Source organism: Sceloporus occidentalis, unplaced genomic scaffold (genome assembly GCF_023333645.1).
Source record: "Sceloporus occidentalis isolate IW3139 unplaced genomic scaffold, rSceOcc1.0.p SCAF_20, whole genome shotgun sequence".
Lineage (NCBI taxonomy): Eukaryota > Metazoa > Chordata > Lepidosauria > Squamata > Phrynosomatidae > Sceloporus > Sceloporus occidentalis.
Genome location: NW_028317000.1, coordinates 13,735,102 through 13,754,387, shown reverse-complemented (window position 1 = coordinate 13,754,387; position 19,286 = coordinate 13,735,102). Strand labels below are relative to the sequence as shown.

The 19,286-nt window shown below is 47.0% G+C and overlaps 1 protein-coding gene across 1 annotated transcript; it reads left to right on the top strand.

Annotated features, from left to right (window-relative positions):
* The first annotated feature begins 10,547 nt into the window (after positions 1–10,547).
* Positions 10,548–19,066, top strand: LOC149302103 (neuronal PAS domain-containing protein 4-like). The gene is made up of 8 exons (XM_089483018.1): positions 10,548–10,722; positions 11,540–11,691; positions 12,210–12,312; positions 12,550–12,799; positions 13,011–13,120; positions 13,236–13,374; positions 13,959–15,322; positions 16,635–19,066. Exons 1-8 carry the CDS (start codon positions 10,548–10,550, stop codon positions 16,661–16,663), a joined length of 2,322 nt encoding a protein of 773 aa, XP_089339144.1. The 3' UTR covers positions 16,664–19,066.
* Positions 19,067–19,286: the final 220 nt, after the last annotated feature.

Below are 19,286 nucleotides of genomic sequence, written 5' to 3'. Positions count from 1 at the left end.
TGCCTTTGCAGGCCCAGGCCCGCCTCCTCCAGTCCCTGAGATGTCACTCAACCAAAAAAGAAATGAAAAAGGCATTGATGCTCAGGGATGCTGGTTGTATGAGGTTGCCATAGCAACGTGATGCAGGAGGTCCGTGTCTCTGCAGGGCGGGTGGGATGGATGGGGAGCGCAGAGGGGAAGGACGGAGGGGGGCCGGCCGTGACGCCGTTGCGCCATCACGCCGTTGCCTAGCACCGCATCTTTCCCTTTTCAGGGTTTTTTCCCCTATTTTGGCAGCAGAAGCCAGAACGCAGCTGCGTCACAATGCAAACTCTTCTCCCCCCCCCCCTTCTCTGTATCGCCGTTTTTAAAGGCACAGGACTCCAATGGTCTCTTGCAAGTTGCAGGCCTTGGATACCTTTGCAAAGCCACCTTGGGCACCCATAGACATCCTGAGGTTACTTTATCGTACATATTCGACTATAAGTCGAGATCATGGATAAGTCGAGGGCAGGCTTTGGAGCCAAAATTTTGATATGACCCATGGATAAGTCGAGGGTAAAACCTAGAGGCCTGTAACAAAGGATGCAAACCATGAAGCAAAGGGAACTCATGCCAAAGAACTCACTGTTTGTGTTCACCGTAAAGCCTGGATGTATCTACAGCGCTATATAAATAAAGAATAATAATAATAATGTATGAGATAGTAAACAGGGGTCTTCTTTTAGGTGCTCCCAGGACAGACTAAGCTGTTGCCTTTTGCCACTCTACACAGAGAAAAAAATCAGAGTTAAAGTTACTTATATACATATATACTTGTATACATGTACTTATGTACTGATATGCATTGAACAGTGGATAAGTCACAACACCAGTTGGTTTTCGGCCTTCACACCGGCTGTTCTTAAAAGCCACCATTTACATGGCAGAGGAAAGCAAATGGTGAAGGAATGAGATGTGTTGCCATCACTAGTTGTTATTGTCAAACTATGCCAGCTCAGAACTGAACAATCAAAGACATCAACCCAGGCCAGGGCTGGGCATCAATAGTACAGTACCCTTGAATGCAGCTTTGGGCATCTATAGTACAATGCTCACAATCACAGGCCTGGGTGTCAGTAGTCCATTGTCCACAATTGCAGGTCTGGGCATCAGTAATACAATGCCCATGAATGCAGGTCTGGGCATCAGTAGTGCAGTGCCCACAGTTGTGGGTCTGGGCATTAATAGTGCAGTGCCCACCATTGCTGCCCATGCCAATCACACACACAAACGCCACTTTGTGCTATAAAAAGATGCCAGCCTCCACCTCCCTTTTCTGAACCTTCTCGTCCTTTTTGGCAAAGCCGTGGGTGGTTCACCATGGCAACGGCTGAGATATTTTCGATGAAGACAGGACCAAGCTTGGTTACGTTCCTGGCGCTCTTTCGCTCTGCCCCCCTCCGTTGTGCAAGCAGAGATATATAAGGTGCAGCCTTGAAGGTGTCAACCCTTTAAATGTGTTAAAAATAGAGTTTTAAACCAAATTTGGGAGATGAGTGAAAGACGAGGAACATGGGGGGCCATGTCCTTTGAGATAGTATTGCTCTTCAAGACATTTCCGACTTATGGTGACACTACCATAGGGTTTTCTTGGCAAGGTTTGTTCAGAGGAGGTTTGCCGTTGCCTTCCCCTGAGACTGAGAGAGTGTGACTTTCCCAAAGTCACCCACTGGGTTTCATAGTCGAGCAGGGATTCGAACCCTGCTCTCCCCAATGCACCACTATGCCACACTAGCTCAATATTGTACCATTAAACTTTAATATAGTACATTAGTTCAGGTTTTAGCTCCAATTGACTTTGGCTCTTTAACCAAAGGCAGGTGACGTGTGGCCTTTTACGGTTGCCAGCGTCAAAACTGGAGAGGGCTCCTATACCTTTAGAGGTAACCTGGTTGTGGGACAAGTAACACCTGATAAAATCCCCTCTCCTATGGGTATATGCACGCTGCAGAAATAATGTAGTTTGACACCACTTTAACTGTTTTGTCTCCATCCTACAGGATCCTGGGATCTATAGTGTGGCGAGGCATGGGCATGCTTTGGCAAAGAAATCAAAAGACTGTGTAAAATTACAAATCTAAGGATTCCATAGGATGGAGCTATGGCACTTATAGTGGTGTCCAACTGTGTTATTTCTACTCTGGAGACCAGGGTTCGATTCCCAGCTCGGCCATGTAAACCCATTGGGAGACCTTGGGCGAGTCACACTCTCTCAGCCTCGGGGGACGGCAATGGCAAACCCCTTCTGATGAGATCTGGCCAAGAAAACCCCAGGATAGGTTTGCTTTAGGGTCGCCGTAAGTCAGAAACGACTGGAAGGCACACAATAACAACAGGAGCGGGGTTGGGTTGGATAGCCTTTGGGTTTGCTCCAGGATCCGTTACAAATCCTGATCACTAGCAGCAATGGGAATGAGATATCATTCCCCTCCATAGCAATGATGTGAGAATAAGGATGTGCAAGTGACCCACAAATGGGTCCAGATAAATGGGGTCCAGATCCAGGGTCAATCCCTGTTGTTTCCTACCAATGCCCCTGTTGAAAGCGTGATTGCAAAATACCTATTTTTCTAGGGCTTCGTTGTGGTTGATTTTATTTTATTATATTATATTTCTCCTGTCTAGGTGGGAGGAAATATAAATAGCCTGTTCCCTTGGGTTATTAAAAGCAACAGATTCAAGGCAGTAGCAAAGAGGGGGTCCTTTATGTAACAAGGCTTTGACCCCAAGAACATTTCTCTTCTGCCACCAATGCCTCCTCCCTTCTTTGTCGCTTGTCATCCAATCTATGCTTTGCTTCCACCTCCGCCACCACTTTTCCTCTATTGAAGTTAACATAAATGTTCTGCAGTCTCCAATCTTGCACTTGAGGCACATAGATCTTTAGCCAGGATATACTTTGCCTGTTCAATAAAAAAATCAAGGGATTGAAAGAAAAGATTCCCAACCTTTGCTCTAAGGATCTGCAATGATGCCTTGTGGAGAGATTTCAGATTGTGTCGGTTGATTTTGTAGCTTAAAGAACTGTGATTTGAACATTGGAGAAGGGTTCGGATCCTGGCTTGGCCATGTAAACCCATTGGGCGACCCTTGGGCAAGCCATACTCTCTCAGCTTCAGAGGATGGTCATGGCAATGCCCCTCTGAAGAAACGTGCCAAGAAAACCTTATGATAGCTTCCCCATAAGGTCGCCATAAGTGGCATTTATGCCATCAACCTTGCGCATGTGAACCCAGCAACCAGTCACATTGAGTTCATTGTGAAAGCGTGGTAGTAAGGCAGCTATAATAATGTATGTGCAAGTAGTAAGTGTGGTGTGAGGGTGCAGAAAGACACTGTTTTAACTGCCATGGCTCAATGCTGTGGAATTTTAGGATTTGTAGTTTTGTGAAATGTTGCGCCTTCTCTGTCAGAGAGCTAGTGTGCCAAAACTGGTGGCCACACCAGTCCTCTGGCTACTGGATAGTCTTCAGACCATAGCTAGGATAGTCTTTGAACCATAGAATCATAGGCCTAGATTTGGAAGAGACCCCATGGGTCATCCAGTCCAACTGCCTGCCTTGCAGAAATACACAATCCAAGCACTCCCAACAGATGGGCATCCAGCCTCTGTTTAAAAACCTCCAAAGGAGGCTTCATCACCCTCCAGGGCAGCATCTTCCACAGTCAAATAGCTCTTAGCGTCAGAAAGTTCCTCCTAATGTTGAGCTGGATTCTCTTTTCCTGGAGCTTGCATCCATTGCTCCATGTCCTGTTCTCCGTAGCAGCAGAAAACAAGCTTGCTCCATCCTCAACATGGCATGCCTTCAAATATTTAAACAGGGTTATCATATCACCTCTTAACCTTCTCTTCTCCAGGCTAAACATCTCCAGCTCTCTAAGTCTCTCATCATAGGGTTTCATGGTTTCCAGACCCTTCACCATTTTGGTGGACCTCCTTTGGACACGCTCCAGCTTCTCAGCATCCTTTGAATTGTGATGCCCAGAACTGGACAGAATATCCCAGGTGAGGCCTGACCAAAGCAGAATAGAATGGCACTGTTACTTCCCTCAATCTAGACACTATACTTTTATAGATGCAGCCTAGAACCGCGTTGGCTTTCTTAGTTGCCGCATCACACTGTTGACACATAGTCAACCTATGGTCTACTAGGACTAGATCTAGATACTATACTTCAGCTCCAAGGATGTTTGACTGCTGGTCAAGCTAGCTAAGATTTTCGGGGTCGAAGTCCAAAACACCTGGAGGACTAAAATTTGGGAATCGTTGCATTAAATGTTAAGGTGTCACCCAGTGAGGTCCGCACTCCCCTAGTGACACCCATGGCTTTCTATGGCCCTTATGCCTGCCTTGTTGCAAAGGCTGCTCAGAGGACCCTTAGGGTTCCTTTTTTGTACATGACAAATCCCAGCCAGGAGAAGCATGCATAAAAGCCCGACGTGTTGCTACGTGTCAGAGCGTGATGTGTCTATGCTTCATCCTCTCACACGCATGTCGGCTCATCGCCCTCTCCTGCCCCATTGCATACCAGGCCTCAGTATGGTATGTACATATGTGTCATTTTTTGGCACAAACAACTCTCCGAGCCCAGGATATTTATATCCTCCCCAGTCGGGGTAAAAGTACAGCTTGGATGCTAGCTGCCTCCTCCTCCGCTTTTGCTGCCGTTCCTCTCCATCACTGCAGTCTCTTTGGCGATGAGCGACGCTGTTGGCCGCCCCCACACTCTGCAGCAAAGGGACTGTGCATTACACAGGCGGAGTGGCAAAAGAACGGGAGGGAAAAAGAGGAGCTTGCGCACACCAGGGCCAGCTATATTTAGCCTTTGGGTTGCTGTTTTTAGCTTCTTGATTCAGAACCGAAATTAGCAATAAAAAGAGGCAAAGGCGGGGGACGACAAAAAAATATATGTATGCCCAAGAAAGCTTTCGTGGACCAGAGTCAAGTGTTGGTGGGTGGATGGATGGATGGATGGAGGCATTGGATGGAGGAGCAAGGAGTGGATGAGCAGTTCTGCAGTCATCGGCCTAGCCCCCCCATATAACCCTTCTGACCCCCTTTTACCCCGTCCCAAACTTACAGAGTGTGCTACAAGGGCAGTGAGTCACTGTCACAATGCCCTATGATTCACGCAAATTTGGGCAAAGCTTGGAGCAAATGGGCCTACTTGTCGGATACCCATTTTGTTTGGACTCCTGTCTTTCTCCCTTCGTGTGAAATCCTAAGCAACCCAGGCCTGTAAAAGCCGATCCTATCATCCCGGCTTAATACTGGGCTGTGAAAGAGAAGCCGGGTTCCTCGCTCCAATCCAGAAATCAATATGCAATCCAAAGGGTAGCAGCGTTTGAGGCAAAGGCCAAGAAAGGTTCTTGGAGACCGTCTTGACTGACATAGAAAACCCGAGGATACGAGTGTATAAAATGCTTTTTGTTATGACACTAATGGTTAATAAGCTCTCTTTCTTTGCTGTTACAGTGTGATCCGTTTTATAACGCAAGACATGTCTCCCAAGCTTAGGTACGTATTTGATTTAGTTAGTGAATTCTGATTTTAATGAACTGTAATCATAATTGTACGAAAGCTTGGACGTTTTGTTTGCAGTGGTCTTTGCACTAAGCAATTATCTATCTATCTATCTATCTATCTATCTATCTACCTATCTATCTATATCATCCAGGCTTCATCTTCAATCTTGCTTTGTGGATCTCAGTGGATTTCCATGCCCAAGCAGGGATTTGAATCCTGCTCTCTGGAGTCATAGTCCAATGCTCAAACCATGATACCATGCTGGCTCCCCTGGCCGTTGTTGTTGTCGTGTGCCTTGTTTGCAACTTATGGTGACCCCCAAAGCGAACCTATCATTGGATTTTCTGGACAAGTTAGAATCATACTGTTGGAAGAGACTTTAAGGGTCTCAAGTTGTTCAGGAGTTGTTTGCCCTTTCCTTTCCCTAAGGCTGAGAGAGTGTGACTACCCATGGGTTACCATGCCAGAGATACCTTGAATCGGTCTGCCAAAATACACAAAATGCAAGCGTGTCTTTTGTGCATTTTGGTGGGCCGATTCAAGGTATCCTTGTTTTGGGGTAGAATTCAACGATATAGCTGTATTAGGCTTAAAATCAGTATCTTGTAGCACCTTTGAGACTCACTGCAAGAAAGAAGTTGGCAGCAGGAGCTTTCATAGACTTATTTTGTGGGTCTGGGATGTTATTCTACATTGCTATATGACCAACACGGCTACCCTGGAATATCTTTTATAGGGTTGTACTTGGCCTTCCTTGACAAACAGACCCCTCCGCGGCATCCTCTCCTTTGGTGCTCTGGACTCTGTTTCTATCCAGCTTGTTTCATCCCCAGATTTTCTGGGCTATTCCTGGTCCTGCCCACTCATCCTGCAATGCTGAGCGTTGGGAGGCGATGGTGCTGTTCTGGAAGGGAGCCCATCTCAAAGAAAGAGGAGGCTGGCAGGAAAAAATCCCCCAAACCAGGGAGCTCCCGGTGCTGCCTATTTATAGCATCCCTGTTACTAAAAGAAGACTCCGAAGACACCGAGGCACCGTTTCCTTTTCCTTTCTCGTTTTTGCAAAACCCTCCTCCTTTCCTTTCTTCCTGCCTCATTCCTTTTTCAGTCACCTCTTCCATGGTTGTTGTTGTTGCTATATGCTGCCAAGTCTTAAGGTACTCAGCCATAAGTCACGCTCTCTCAACCTCGGAGGAAGGCAAGGGCAGACCTCTTCTGAACAAACCGTGCCGAGAAAAACCCGTGACAGCTTCGCCATAGGGTTGCCATAAGCTGGAAATGACTTCAAGGCCTACAACGACAACAACAACAACAACTCCCATAAATCCTCACTGTGCCACTTCTGGTGTAGACAATACTAAATTAGGCAATAGTTGCTGGCCAATTTTTTGTGCCATAAACCAAATGGCTGCTCCGTCATGGACATTTGCATTCATGGCAAAAGTACACGTTACAGGGCATTCATGGGGCTCTTCTATCCTTAAAGCACAGATAGGGAGCTTGTCCTTTTGGGATATTGTTGGACTGCAACCTTCCCTGCCTTAACCAGCCTAGATAATATGGAGAGAGGAAAGGAGTAGACATTCAGCCACATCTGGCCCTAAAGTATGGCTGACTGGGGATGGTGGGACTTGCAATTCCTCCTGGACAGAAGGGTGAAAGGTATGGCATGTCCTGGAAAAGGAGAATGTCGGGTCCATCTATTTACTGAGGCCTTTTGGTTTCTTTAGAGGGACTCGCCCAGTACTGGCTCACAGGTCTCTGCACCTCTCTAACCAGTCCTGCAAACTGGGAAGCAAGATCCTGACTCTGGGACCACTGGGAAGGGAGCCAAAAGCCTTTCCAGCTTGCCAGGGTGATGTGAATTCATTTCAGGCTATCCCTACCCGAATGCACAGGCAGGTAGCCAAAACATATCGATACCTCCCAGTCGGAAGGACCATGTTATCTCGGGATTGCATAAACAGGCTGTCTGCATTGCAGAAAGCGATCGTTGCATAACAGTGTCAAGAACTGCTGCTTGGAGCAAGCGCTGGTAGTGCATGGCTGGAACAGGTTCAGCCTCCTTCCCTCCGCCTCTTTCTTTCTCCCTCTTTTTTTAAACACAGAGCGCTAGATCGGATAGAAAACAAGCCAGCAAACAAATACACTGACCCCCTCATACCCCAAAGAAACCAAGGCCTATGAATTGCAAAACCCTTGCAGCTTCCAAACCCGGCGCAGAAGCATCGAGAGCTCATTGCCTCCCACTACTTTGGCTTTCTCTCCTTATATGGGAATGAGAGATTGTGCAAAAGCGAGCGACTCAGTTCTTCAGGTTACCTTTGTGATGAAAAAAACCCCAAAAGCAAAAGGAGAGCTGTCCAAAAATGGGAGATGGAGAGATGTCGCTTCTCATGCAGTTGCTCAGACAGCACCTTTGCCTTTTCCCTCCACCCATATATCTATTTTTGGCCTCCTTGTGTTATTTAAGTCCTCATTTATTTATCTATCCATCTATTATCTAACCATCAGTCTATTTCATTGATTTATGGAGGCCTTTTGATTTCTTATTTTAGAGGGACTCACCCGCTACTGGCTGCTGGATGGAGGAGAAGTCAACACTCCTGGAGGGAAATCCTATACAATGGGGATGCTCAGCACCAGATTTCTTTACTGGAAAAGAAGGGGAAGAGATGGGAGACATAGAGAGAACCCGGTTAGAATAGTACTGTCAAGTCGGCTTTGATATATGGTGGCCCTATACATGAGAGGCCTCCAAGTCATCTTCCCATCGGCAGCTCTGCTCAGGTCTTGCAAAGTCAAGGGAATGGTTTCTTTGACTAAATCTATCCATCTGCAATGGGATTTTCCGTGTTTCCTTTTTCCCTGCTGCCTTCTCCCTTCCCAAGCATTAGTGTCTTTTCTAGCGAGTCTTGTTTTCTCAGGATAGGACCAAAGTACGACAGCTTCATTTTAACCATCTTGGCTTTTCGGGACAGTTTGGGCTTGAATTGCTCTTAGACCCATTTATTTGTCTTTTTAGCCATCCGAGGCATGCATAGAACTCTTCTCCGGCACCACATATCAGATAAGTTGATTTCCCCTTCTATATTTGTCTCTATTATCTATGTTTTTTGCCATCATTGCCGTTTTTTAGAGGATCGCTGAAGGATATCAGTAGATCGTCTGCAAAAGCGCAGACCTTAAATTCGGCCCCTTTCACTTTCACGCCTTTTATTTCCGCATCATTCCTAATATTAGTCAGTAATAACTCAATTAACATAATAAACAAAAGGGGTGACAAGGAGCAACCCTGCAGCCTTCCCTTTTGGACCTCTACTACATTTGATCTTTCGCCGTTAACTACAATTCTTGCTTTCGGTTTATAACATATCGCTCTAGTCCATTCCAGAAATGTTTCTTTCACATCCAACTTCTTTAAGGTGCCATACATGCCTATCTGGTATCTTCATCATCCATACATAATGTATTTTCTGGAAGGCACTGCAGCGGGGCTATACTCAGAGAAATAAAACCACAATTGCAAACACACCTTTTTATGATTTGCAGTTCAGGGGTGGTTTTCATAAAAGTCAGGTAGACTTCAGATGTAGTTCAAGGAAAGCATTAAAAGGACACAATCATGTGCTTTGCATACAAGAAGCAGCAGCAGGGAGATTGGGCAGGGATTTTGCACATGAAGAAAAGAGGAAAAGGAGAAGGAAGAGAAGATGAGTGGAGAAAGCATTCACTATAATAGACGGATAGTTTTGAGGAAAGGAAGGAAGGAAGGAAGGAAGGGTTTACCTGGTTAAAAAAGGAGAAACTGAACAAGGGAGGAAGAAATGAGTAAAGAGCAAAAATAGATGAATGCAGGTGAAAGAACTTTGTGTAGTAACTACAACTCTGGGGACCAGGGTTTGATTCCCAGTTTGGCCATGAAACCTACTGGGAGGCCTTGGGCAAGTCACACTCTCTCAGCCTCAGAGGGAGGCAATGGCAAACCACCTCTGAACAAATCTCAACCAGAAAACCCCACGGTCCCCATAAAGCTGGCAATGACTTGAAGACCTACAACAGCAACAAGAAAGGAGAGATGGGAGGAGCAGTTCACTATACCAGGTCAATAGTTTTTATGAAAGAAAAGAAAACCATTCAAGTGAACAGGGGAGGAAGAAAATAGTAAAAAGCAGAACTAGAGGAAAGAACTGGGAGGTGGCAAGCCCTGTTTTGCAAGAAGGCAAGAAAGGGAACAGAGACCCCAGTATCAAAAGTATATTTCTGAGTGAGAGGAAGAGGAGAAAGGATCAGTTTTGCAAGAAGCCAAGGAAGAGGACCAGAGATCCCAGTGACCAGCTATATTTCTGAGCCTGGGATGTGGAGAAGAAGAGAGAAAGGATCAGTTTTCCAAGAAGGAAAGAAAGGGAACTGGAGATCCCAGTGTCCATCTATATTTCTGAGCCTGAGAGGAAGGGCAGAAAGGATCAGTTTTGCAAGAAGGCAAGGAAGGCCACAGATCCCTCTGTCCAGGTGTCTTTCTAAGAAAGGGATCCAGAGATCTTGGAGTCCAGGTCTCTTTCTGAGCCAGAGAGGGAGGGAACCAGGAGAGAAAGGGCCATGCTCATCCTCAGTCTGTACCAAGATAGGCAATGCTCTCCTCCTCTGCTCTGCTTCATCTCCTAATTCGGTGCAGCAGTGTCTCTCTGCCTCCCTCCTCCTCCTCCACTCCCCCTCCCTCTCCTCTCACCACGTCATTCGGGATCCAGTGACGTAGGGTTCCCCCAAGCCCCCCAAAAGGAGGGGGGAGAGAGCTCTGCAGCCATGCCCCTCCATTGATCTGAACACATCTTCCCGCCCCACTTTCCTTGGCATGCCAGTGCCCACACTCCTGACAGCCTATAAAAGATGGGAGGCAGGCAGTGGCTCTCCAACAGATCCACAGGCAGAGATCCAAGAGAGAGAGAGAGACAGAGAGAAGAGAGAGACCAGCCCTTAGCCACCTGGGTCTCTGGGAGCCAAGATGTACCGCTCCACCAAAGGAGCCTCCAAGGCAAGAAGGGACCAGATCAATGCGGAGATCCGGCATCTCAAGGACCTGTTGCCCATCGCCGAAGGGGATAAGCTCCGGCTCTCCTACTTGCACATCATGTCCTTGGCGTGCATCTACACTCGGAAGTCCATCTTCTTCTCCAAAGGTAAGGGACAGACCTCCAAGACAACGGCTCTGCTCAGGTCTTGCAAAGCCAAGGCAGTGGCTCCCTTGGCTGGGTCTAGCCCTCTGCAGTGTGGTCTTCCCCTTTCCCTGTTGCCTTCCCAAGTTTGGGAAGCCGGGTGGCATCCATGCCAGGGGCTGTGCATTGGGAGGCGGAGAAGGGTTATCCTTGATTTGGACTTGCTGTCCAAAAGTAGACTCCCTTCTTGGGAAGGTATACCCAAAGGTAGCCCTTTGCCAGGTTGCAAGAAGTCCAGTCACCCCGAATCAACAACGCAGGGATAGATTTCGTGGGGCAACCCAAATGCACAAAATGCATGTTGCAAGCCAGGAAGGCAGGGTCCGCATGCAATCCTCCAGATCTTGGGAAAGAAAAAGCAAACTCCCCAAGCTTTCCAAACTTGCTTGAAGAGAAGAAGCCGAAGGGGAGCAGAGGCAGGCAGTGAAAACCAGCCCTTTATGAAACCCACAAGCCTGTCTTTTGTGCATTTGGGTTGTGCCAATAAAGGTATCCCTCTTTTGTGGATTTGGGGTGCTGTTGTTCTTGGGAAGGTGGTACTCAACAGGTCTCTCTCTCTGAAAAAGCATCAAATGGCAAAAGGTAGTGGAGGCTGCTGTCCATGGTCTTGAGAAAGCACTGTTGCAAAGAACAGGGAGTGAAACAGTTGCTATCCAAGGTCCTAAAAACAGCTTTCAGTTCCAATCTCAACCCACCAAAGTACCCTTTTTGATGCCAGGAGTTGGATTTCTTAAAGGACTGCTTTCACCACCTCCCTTTTGCTGCTTCTCTTCCCAAACAGGTGCAAGTTTGCAAGGCTTGGAAAGCTTGCTCTCTTCCCAAGACCTGGAGGATTTCATGCAGACTCTTCCCGGCTTCCTGCTGGCTTTCACCGGCGAAGGCAAACTCATCTACGTGTCCGAAAACGTGGCCGAGCACCTGGGGCACTCCATGGTATGTATTTGGCAAGCTTCCGTTGTTAGGATGGAGGGACGGAGAGATGCTTTTGCCATAAAATGGAAGGGTGATATAACTGAGAATCCATAGTTGTAACATCTAGGCATGTATCTGTGGAAACAGGCTCAAGTCTATGAACGCTTCTTGTTTTCAGTTAGTGCTGCAAGATCCCTTTGCATAAAGATAACTTAGTTACACAACAGCATTTTTAGTTGAAGGATCTTTCGGTTGTCTCAGAGCCCAGCAGTCATTAAATTCAGCCTTGTGTTCTTTATACCATGCATCCTTAATACATCCTACTGGATACAGTTTTGATGCATCTTATCAGATGCCAATTATTTGTATTCCTATTTATGTGTATGTTGGATGGTGGGGTCTTCCTGATGCTAGGGCTTTGGACAGCTTGGTGCTTGTATAAGAATGCAAACACATGCATAGCAATATACTAAGGTGCCTGCTTCTCATTGAGAGCTACTTTGTCAGTCTCACCTGATGGCTCTTTCTTCGTTCTGCAGGTGGATCTGGTCGCCCAAGGAGACAGCATCTACGATATCATTGACCCAGCGGATCACTTTGTGATGAGGAACCAGTTGGCATTGCCTTCCCCAGTCGATACTGGTAAGTCCTCTTTTGCAACGCTGGGGTCTGTTTTGTGGCACGCAGGGTCAGGAGGTGGGAAAGTACATAGCGAAGGCCTCTTTTGGTTTTAGATGACAAACCCTTAAGCCTAGAAGTGCATGCAACATAGAAATGAAAAGATTCCAAGTCTAAGGGAATAGACGTGCTGCAAGGTTTCTGCTAGGGATTGACTCAGCAGTGTGCAAATACTAAGTGTCTGTCTCTTCCCGACCTCAGACCGACTCTTCCGCTGCCATTTCAACACTTCCAAGACGGTTCGGCGCCAAAGCGCAGGCAACAAGCTGGTCCTGATCCGAGGGAAGTTCCACCAGCCTCCACCTGGTTCTTACTGGTCCACTAACCCTGTCTTCACTGCCTTCTGCACCCCTCTGGACCCCAAACCCAGGATCGGTCAGAACTCTTTCTTCTTGTCTTCTTTCGAGAGTCGCCACACCAAAGACTTGGCTGTTGTGGATATCTCCGAAAGGTGAGCAGGTGCTTTAGGAAAGTAGGTGGCATCTGGGGAGGGTATGGAATAAGTTGGGAAGGGTTTCCGAACAGATACTTGGGTATTTTCCTAACAATAGAGTCAGCTCTTTCTTAGCAATTGGGAAACTGTTTGTTGACCTACCCAAGCTATATTGACCATAAGCATTGATTATTCTTTCTTTCTCTCCTCTTTTTTTGGCATTTCATAGTGTGATTTTCCACTTGGGTTTTGAGAAAAGCGAGCTCTTTTGCAAGTCGTGGTACAGTCTGATCCACCCTGAAGATCTCAGCCATGCGTCGGCCCAGCATTACCGGCTGTGTAAGTATCTTATGTCCCCATTTTAATTCCTCCGTCTAGCAACAACATATTTACAGATCCTCTTTTTGGGATGGGGCCAATGATCTGATCTTTCTTCATGTGCTTTTTCCTCCAGTGGGCGATTCAAGTGAGACTCAAGCTGAAATGGTCATCCGACTCCAAACCAAAGATGGCATAAGTTGGATATGGATCTATTCGCTGCTCCATCTGGAGAACACCGATGTTCCCATCACTTGCCACAATTATATCATCAGGTAAATAACAAGAACCTTGTCTCTGACTTTTTACTCCTTAATATATAGAGCAACAGGTAGAATGACTGTCTGAATCCCACTTTTCGGGGTTACTATTTCACTTGCTTTGCTAAGAGTTTAAAGCAAGAGGGAGACAGTGGAGAAATGGGGCTAGGAAAGTCAAATATAGGGAATCGGGAAGGAGATATAGCTGCATTTTAAAAAGAAGATGGGATTTTTTATTTGTGAGCCGCCATGGGTCCCTTTCTGGTCAACTCATAGTGTGGCTGGAAATTGTAATTCCCATCATTGATGATAGTGGTTGGGGCTCATGGGAATTGCTATGTCACATCTGGAGGGCCAGATGTTGCCCACTCCTTCAATAGTCAGCTCTCTGGTTTAACTGTTTTGTACAGTTCTGTCAACATAGATAGGAAACAAGTAAAAAACAAGTCTGCAAGGTGTTCACAGTTTAGTATTTGATAATGGGGAGCGGATAGAAGGAAGGGTGAAGTGAGACCACTGAGGGATGAGCATAGGAAGTTGTGCATTCCTACTTTGTTCAAGCTCTCCTCTCACATCTCTGCTTTCTTCCCCTTTTCCAGTGATTCTGAAGCCTGGTGTCTGAAGCAGCAACTCTCAGCTGAAGAAACCCAGGTGGCTTTTGCCCTCGGAAGTGCGCCTGCCTTCCTGGAAGGCCTCCTCTCTCCAGGGCACCTCTCCAGCCCCGACCAAGTCTTCACGCCTGTGGCTGGCACCCCAACCAGCACCGTCGTTGCTCCGTCCTTTGAATTCAGTGCTCCCGGTGGCCCCGATTGCCCCTTGGCTTTCGCGGAGACCTCAGCCGCTGCCGCGGCCACTCTGCCACAAGAAGGAATGGAGCCCGGACATATCTCCTCCATGGAGGAGGCCGCTCCGGGTTCCACCCTCAGCCTTCTCAGCAAAGGCCCGATGTTCAGCTACGTCATCTTCCCAACTGGCTATCAGCAGACTTTGAGAAGGGACAATCGTGGTGGCTCCACGTCCAAAGACTTGGTTTGCACACCTCCCTACACGCCCCATCAGGGGCCTGCCTTCCTATTTGGAGCCCAGGAATCATATGCTTCAGGCTCTACCTCCACAGCCGCACCTCCCATGATCCCAAACCCTACTGCCGGTGGTCCCAGTGGTCCTGCCACCATCCCAACCACCACCACCGTCCCCACCACTACCGCCACCGAAACCACCACCTCCGAGCTGTTCTACACCCAAGAACAATGCAGTGCTCTCTATGAGAAGTTACCGCCTACACCGGACAGCCCTGGTAATGGGGACTGTACCGTGATGACCTTGCCCGAGATCAGAGGTCCCCTCTATATCGATGTGCCCATGGTGCCGGAGGGGATCCTGACGCCGGAGGCCTCGCCCATCAAGCAGACCTTCTTCAGATATTCTGAAAAAGAGAAGAACGAGATTGAACTGTTGGCCCAACACATCAGCAGCCTGGCAGAAGCATTCAGCTCCGTCGCCAAGGGCAGCCAGGTCACCCTGGACGGCCCCATTCCGGGCATCGTGTCCGAACTGGGCCTGGACTTCCAGCCTCTCAAGAACTGGAGGAGCATTGACTTCTCCTCCTTGTTGGCCTGCCCAGAGGATGACTTCCTGGAAGATGATGATGCCCTGGAGACCCTTCTCCAAGACCTGTCTGCCTCTCTGTTTGAGAAAGGTGGCCTGGGTCTGCGGTGCCCTCACCACCAGTTCTGCGGTGGGAATGTCAGTAGTCCAATCGGCTTGGACACCGAAGATAGTAACCCTGGGGCCTTGGCTCCCACGCCCAGCATGGACCTGCCTCCTCCAGAAGAGCGATGCTTTTTGGAAGAACTGGCCTCCTACGAAACAGCCTTTGAGACACGTGCCTCAAACTCTCCCTGTGACGGGTTAGATGAGTTGTATCAACTCCAGAGCCACATGCAAGACGGCTTCCATGAAGGTGAGTATAGAGACCTAAGCCTAGCTCAGAAAGGCAGAGAGAGGGTTTGCTTTAGAGAAGGCATGTGGATGAGCAGATCGGCAGTAGCTTTGCATACAGGAGGTCCCAGGGTCTATCCTCACCATCTCCAGGTAGGGCTGGGGGAAATCCTATTTGAATTCCTGGAAATCTGCTGCCAGTCAGTGTAGACCAGTGAATCCCAGACATTGGGCCTTCCAGGTGTTTTGGACTTCAGCTCCCAGAATCTCAGACTATTGGCCAAAATGACTAATGCTTCTAGAAGCTGAAGTCCAAAACACCTGGAGGACCAGAGTTTGGGAATTGCTGATGTAGCCAACACTGAACTATATGGACCAGTGGTCTGATGCATTATAAGGCAGCTTCTCATGTTCCTATTTAAACCAGCCCTTTCTTGAAACCTGGAAACTTATCTTCTTAAAGTCTTCCAATGACATAGGCCTGTTACAGACAGCCAAAATAAAGCTGCTTCAAGTCACAGTGGAAGTATGGTGTTTCAATGATGCATGCGTCCTAAGAGTCCAGAAGCCACACCAAAGCCACGCTCCAGTCCTTAGGGCTGGAGCGTGGCTTTGGTGTGACTTCTGGACTCTTAGGACGCATGCATCATTGAAACACCATACCTCCACTGTGACTCGAAGCAGCTTTATTTTGGCTGTCTGTAACAGGCCATAGTGTATTCTATAGTGGGTCCCAACCTTTGCTCCTCCAGATGTTTTGGACTTCAGCTCCCATAATTCCTGAGTGTTGGCCAAGTTGGCTGGGGCTTCTGGGATCTGAAGTCCAAAACAAATGGAAGACCAAAGGTTGGGCACCTTTAGAGGAAGATGGTCTCAATTTTAATCCATGGTGCCTCCATGTAGAACTGGTGGGGTCTAATATCCTGGAGAGCTGCTACTACTCAGTGAAGACCATGAGTAGGAATCACATGCCCCCCAAGATATGGTCGGACTCTAATACCTATACTTGAGTGGTCTTGGCCTAATGGGACTTGCACTCCAACATCTGGAAGGCTGCATAAGTCATTCCCCCAGTATAGCGAATACTGAACTAATGTCACCAGATGGTATTATTCAGTAGGTTCCTCAAATCATGAGTTCAGTTGAATGAAGCAAAGCAATAGCTGAGCAATAAGAGGACAATGCTCAGGAGATATACCCATTTTGCTTATTTTGCAGTCCTATTATCTTACTCTCTTTTGCAAACAAGTTTCTAGTCCTTATTATTAATGAACTTGAACCCCGAACGCATTCCGCTCACCAACCCTTCCTTTGCTTTGTGTTTCCTTCTGCAGATGGAAGCGAAAGTGATCCTTCGTTCTGAAATAAGTCCGTGACTTACTTCTCTAAGTATGGCATATTGTCATATCCCATGGACCTTTTCCTGCTTGAAAACCCCGGAAAGCCTTCCAAAGACGGCGCAAAAGGATGATCGCATTTTTCCCCAGCATCCGGGGGAAAAGGGGTTTTTTGGTGGGGTAAAAAAAGAGAGACTTTTTTTGTGGGTTGTTTTTTTTAAAGAAAAAAATAACAAAAGCAAAAAAATTATATATATATAAATGTTATTTTGATTCTGAGACATCGACGCTAGGCTAGCTGATCTGAGCTAAGGGAAGGACGGTTGTAAGTGGACTTACACATCTTACTGTATTCACTCGTAGTGAATAATCTTGTATGTAATTTACTAAGAAATCTGAGGCGGGGGGACCTTGCGCCAAGCTGCTTCCGGGGCCATTCAACGTAGCGTTGGAGCGAAGCGCCCGCGGAGCCGGTTTGCACATTCCCGACGTGTTCCCCGCCTCCCCAAGAAAAGAACGTGTAGGTGGTAAATAGAACCTACTATAGTATGGGCCCATGGCTGGTGATTACGATACTTAATTTTAATATATATATTTTACTCCTCGTGGCTATTCTCTTGCCAATCGCGTTTCTGTTCCCAAAAGGAGTCTTCAAGCCCAAACCTTAGCTCTTCCCTTTCCTAAGGGGTTGTCCTTCCTGTTATTATTATTGGCCAAAATCCTGTCGGAGACGTAGGTCTTTGTAAGCGGGACTTACGTCTTGCGGGGGGTTAGAGTTGGGACGTAAAGGGCTGGCGTTACCTTACTACATTGCAGCTATTTAGCAGAGACCGATGCACATTGGGACACTCTTGCCGGTGTCCCGTTGCGCACCTCTGCAATTCACTAACAGGGTTTCTTAGCCCGCTGTGCTACGTAGCTGTGTAGATGTATATACATGTAATACGTAAACGACAGAGTGTTTTGGCCAATATTATTAAGAGGTCGCTCTTCTTTTTTCTCAGAACTGCTCTGAGAGATTGAGCCTGAAATTCAGGGCAACTTGAGAAGCCAAAATCCTGTGCCACAATTCCATTGTGGGTTGGGGTTTTTTTCCTAGTCACACAACCACTAATATGTTTTTCTTGTGCTCACTAGACATGCAGTCGCTCCTGCATGCAGTGGCTTGTGCGACAGTTTGGGTAGCCTGTTGCACAACTGTATTGGAGTCCCTTGTGCATCTAGGTGTCAGCAAGTGTGCGATTTGCACTGGTAGAATGACACCATCAGATATGGGTTGCTGGCCGCAATCCTAAACCTAACTCTAGGAGAGTAAGCCGCACTGAACTGGATGGCACTTACTCTTGAGCTGGCATGCTTAAGATTGCACTGTTAACTATTTCTAGTGTCATTACCACCCAGTTTAACCACTCTTTTTTGCTTGGGATGAGTGTCAGAACTGATTGAGAGAACATTTGCATTTGAACCCACAGGTGAGGAACCTCAGGCCCTCCAGATGTTGCTGGGCTCCAATGTCCATGATCCTTCATAACTAGCAGGTCTCATGGGAAGCACAGTGCAATATTTGGAGGGCCTCACCTTTCTCGATTTGCAATGGTTGCATCATATTTGCTAGTAACAGTTGCAACCTTAAAGCAATGCAGAAGAGCATAGAATAAATGCTACAATTCCAAGCCTGGAACCCAAACTTCCCCTTAAGCGACAGGTTACGGGGAAGAACTGTAGCTCAGTGGTAGAGCATTTGCTTTGCGAAACGCTGGAGGAACCCTAAAAAACACTGCTGCCAACACTGGCCCTAAATGGGCCGACATTTTGACTTTGTGTCAAGGCAGCTCCCAATATCCGCAACAGCAACTGGGTGGTAGTGATGGGTATACTGGTCCAAAATGGTGGTCGGAACAGAACAGTGTCTATAAGCTATAAATACTAAATACGTTATCGAGATTTCCTATTTTTCAAAAACATCTATTCTTTTGTAAGTTTGTGAAATACTCTGGGATTGTCTCCTAGTCTTGTGTTCGGAGCCAAAATGTTGTGTCAGGCCTATTGCTTGTTCTGCTCTTTTCCCCTTCCTCTGTCGTTTCCGTTCAAACGCAAATATTCGCAATTGTGCGCCGCCCGTTTTAAGCTCAACGGCGGTGGCAGCGGCATTCAACGTAGAATTGTCTACGGTTAAAAGTATCAGGATTGAATCCTCTGATGATTGTTCTGACTTTGCACTTTTGTCCAAATGTGGCACACGAATCATGTATATTTGTAAGATACAGGTACATATATATATATATGTATATTGTATAAATATAAGAGTGGGTTTGCTTTCTCATTTTGAAAGGCAAACGCAAATGTCTCTATTCTTGTACATCGCCGGAACAGTGTCTTCTCTATGGATGCTTGTGTCATGCGGAGACTTGGCCGTGACTGTGAGCATATTTTGGAATAAAAGTTCAATTTTAAAGAATGGTGAACAAGTTGAACATCTTCCTTTTGAACAAAAACACAGTGTTTGGAAGCACAGCATTACATTACATGATCTGGTTTTGGAGCCATAGTGGTTTGAGCATTGGAGTATGACTCTGGAGTATGACCAGAGTTTAAATCCGAATTCAGCTATAGAAACCCACTGAATGACCTTAGGCAAGTCACACTCTC

Coding starts and splice junctions, on each gene's coding strand:
- LOC149302103 (XM_089483018.1), top strand. CDS start 10,548: ATGTACCGCTCCACCAAAGGAGCCTCCAAGGCAAGAAGGGACCAGATC. Junction 10,723..11,539: donor GTCCATCTTCTTCTCCAAAG/GTAAGGGACAGA, acceptor CTTCCCAAACAG/GTGCAAGTTTGCAAGGCTTG. Junction 13,375..13,958: donor TGCCACAATTATATCATCAG/GTAAATAACAAG, acceptor CCCCTTTTCCAG/TGATTCTGAAGCCTGGTGTC.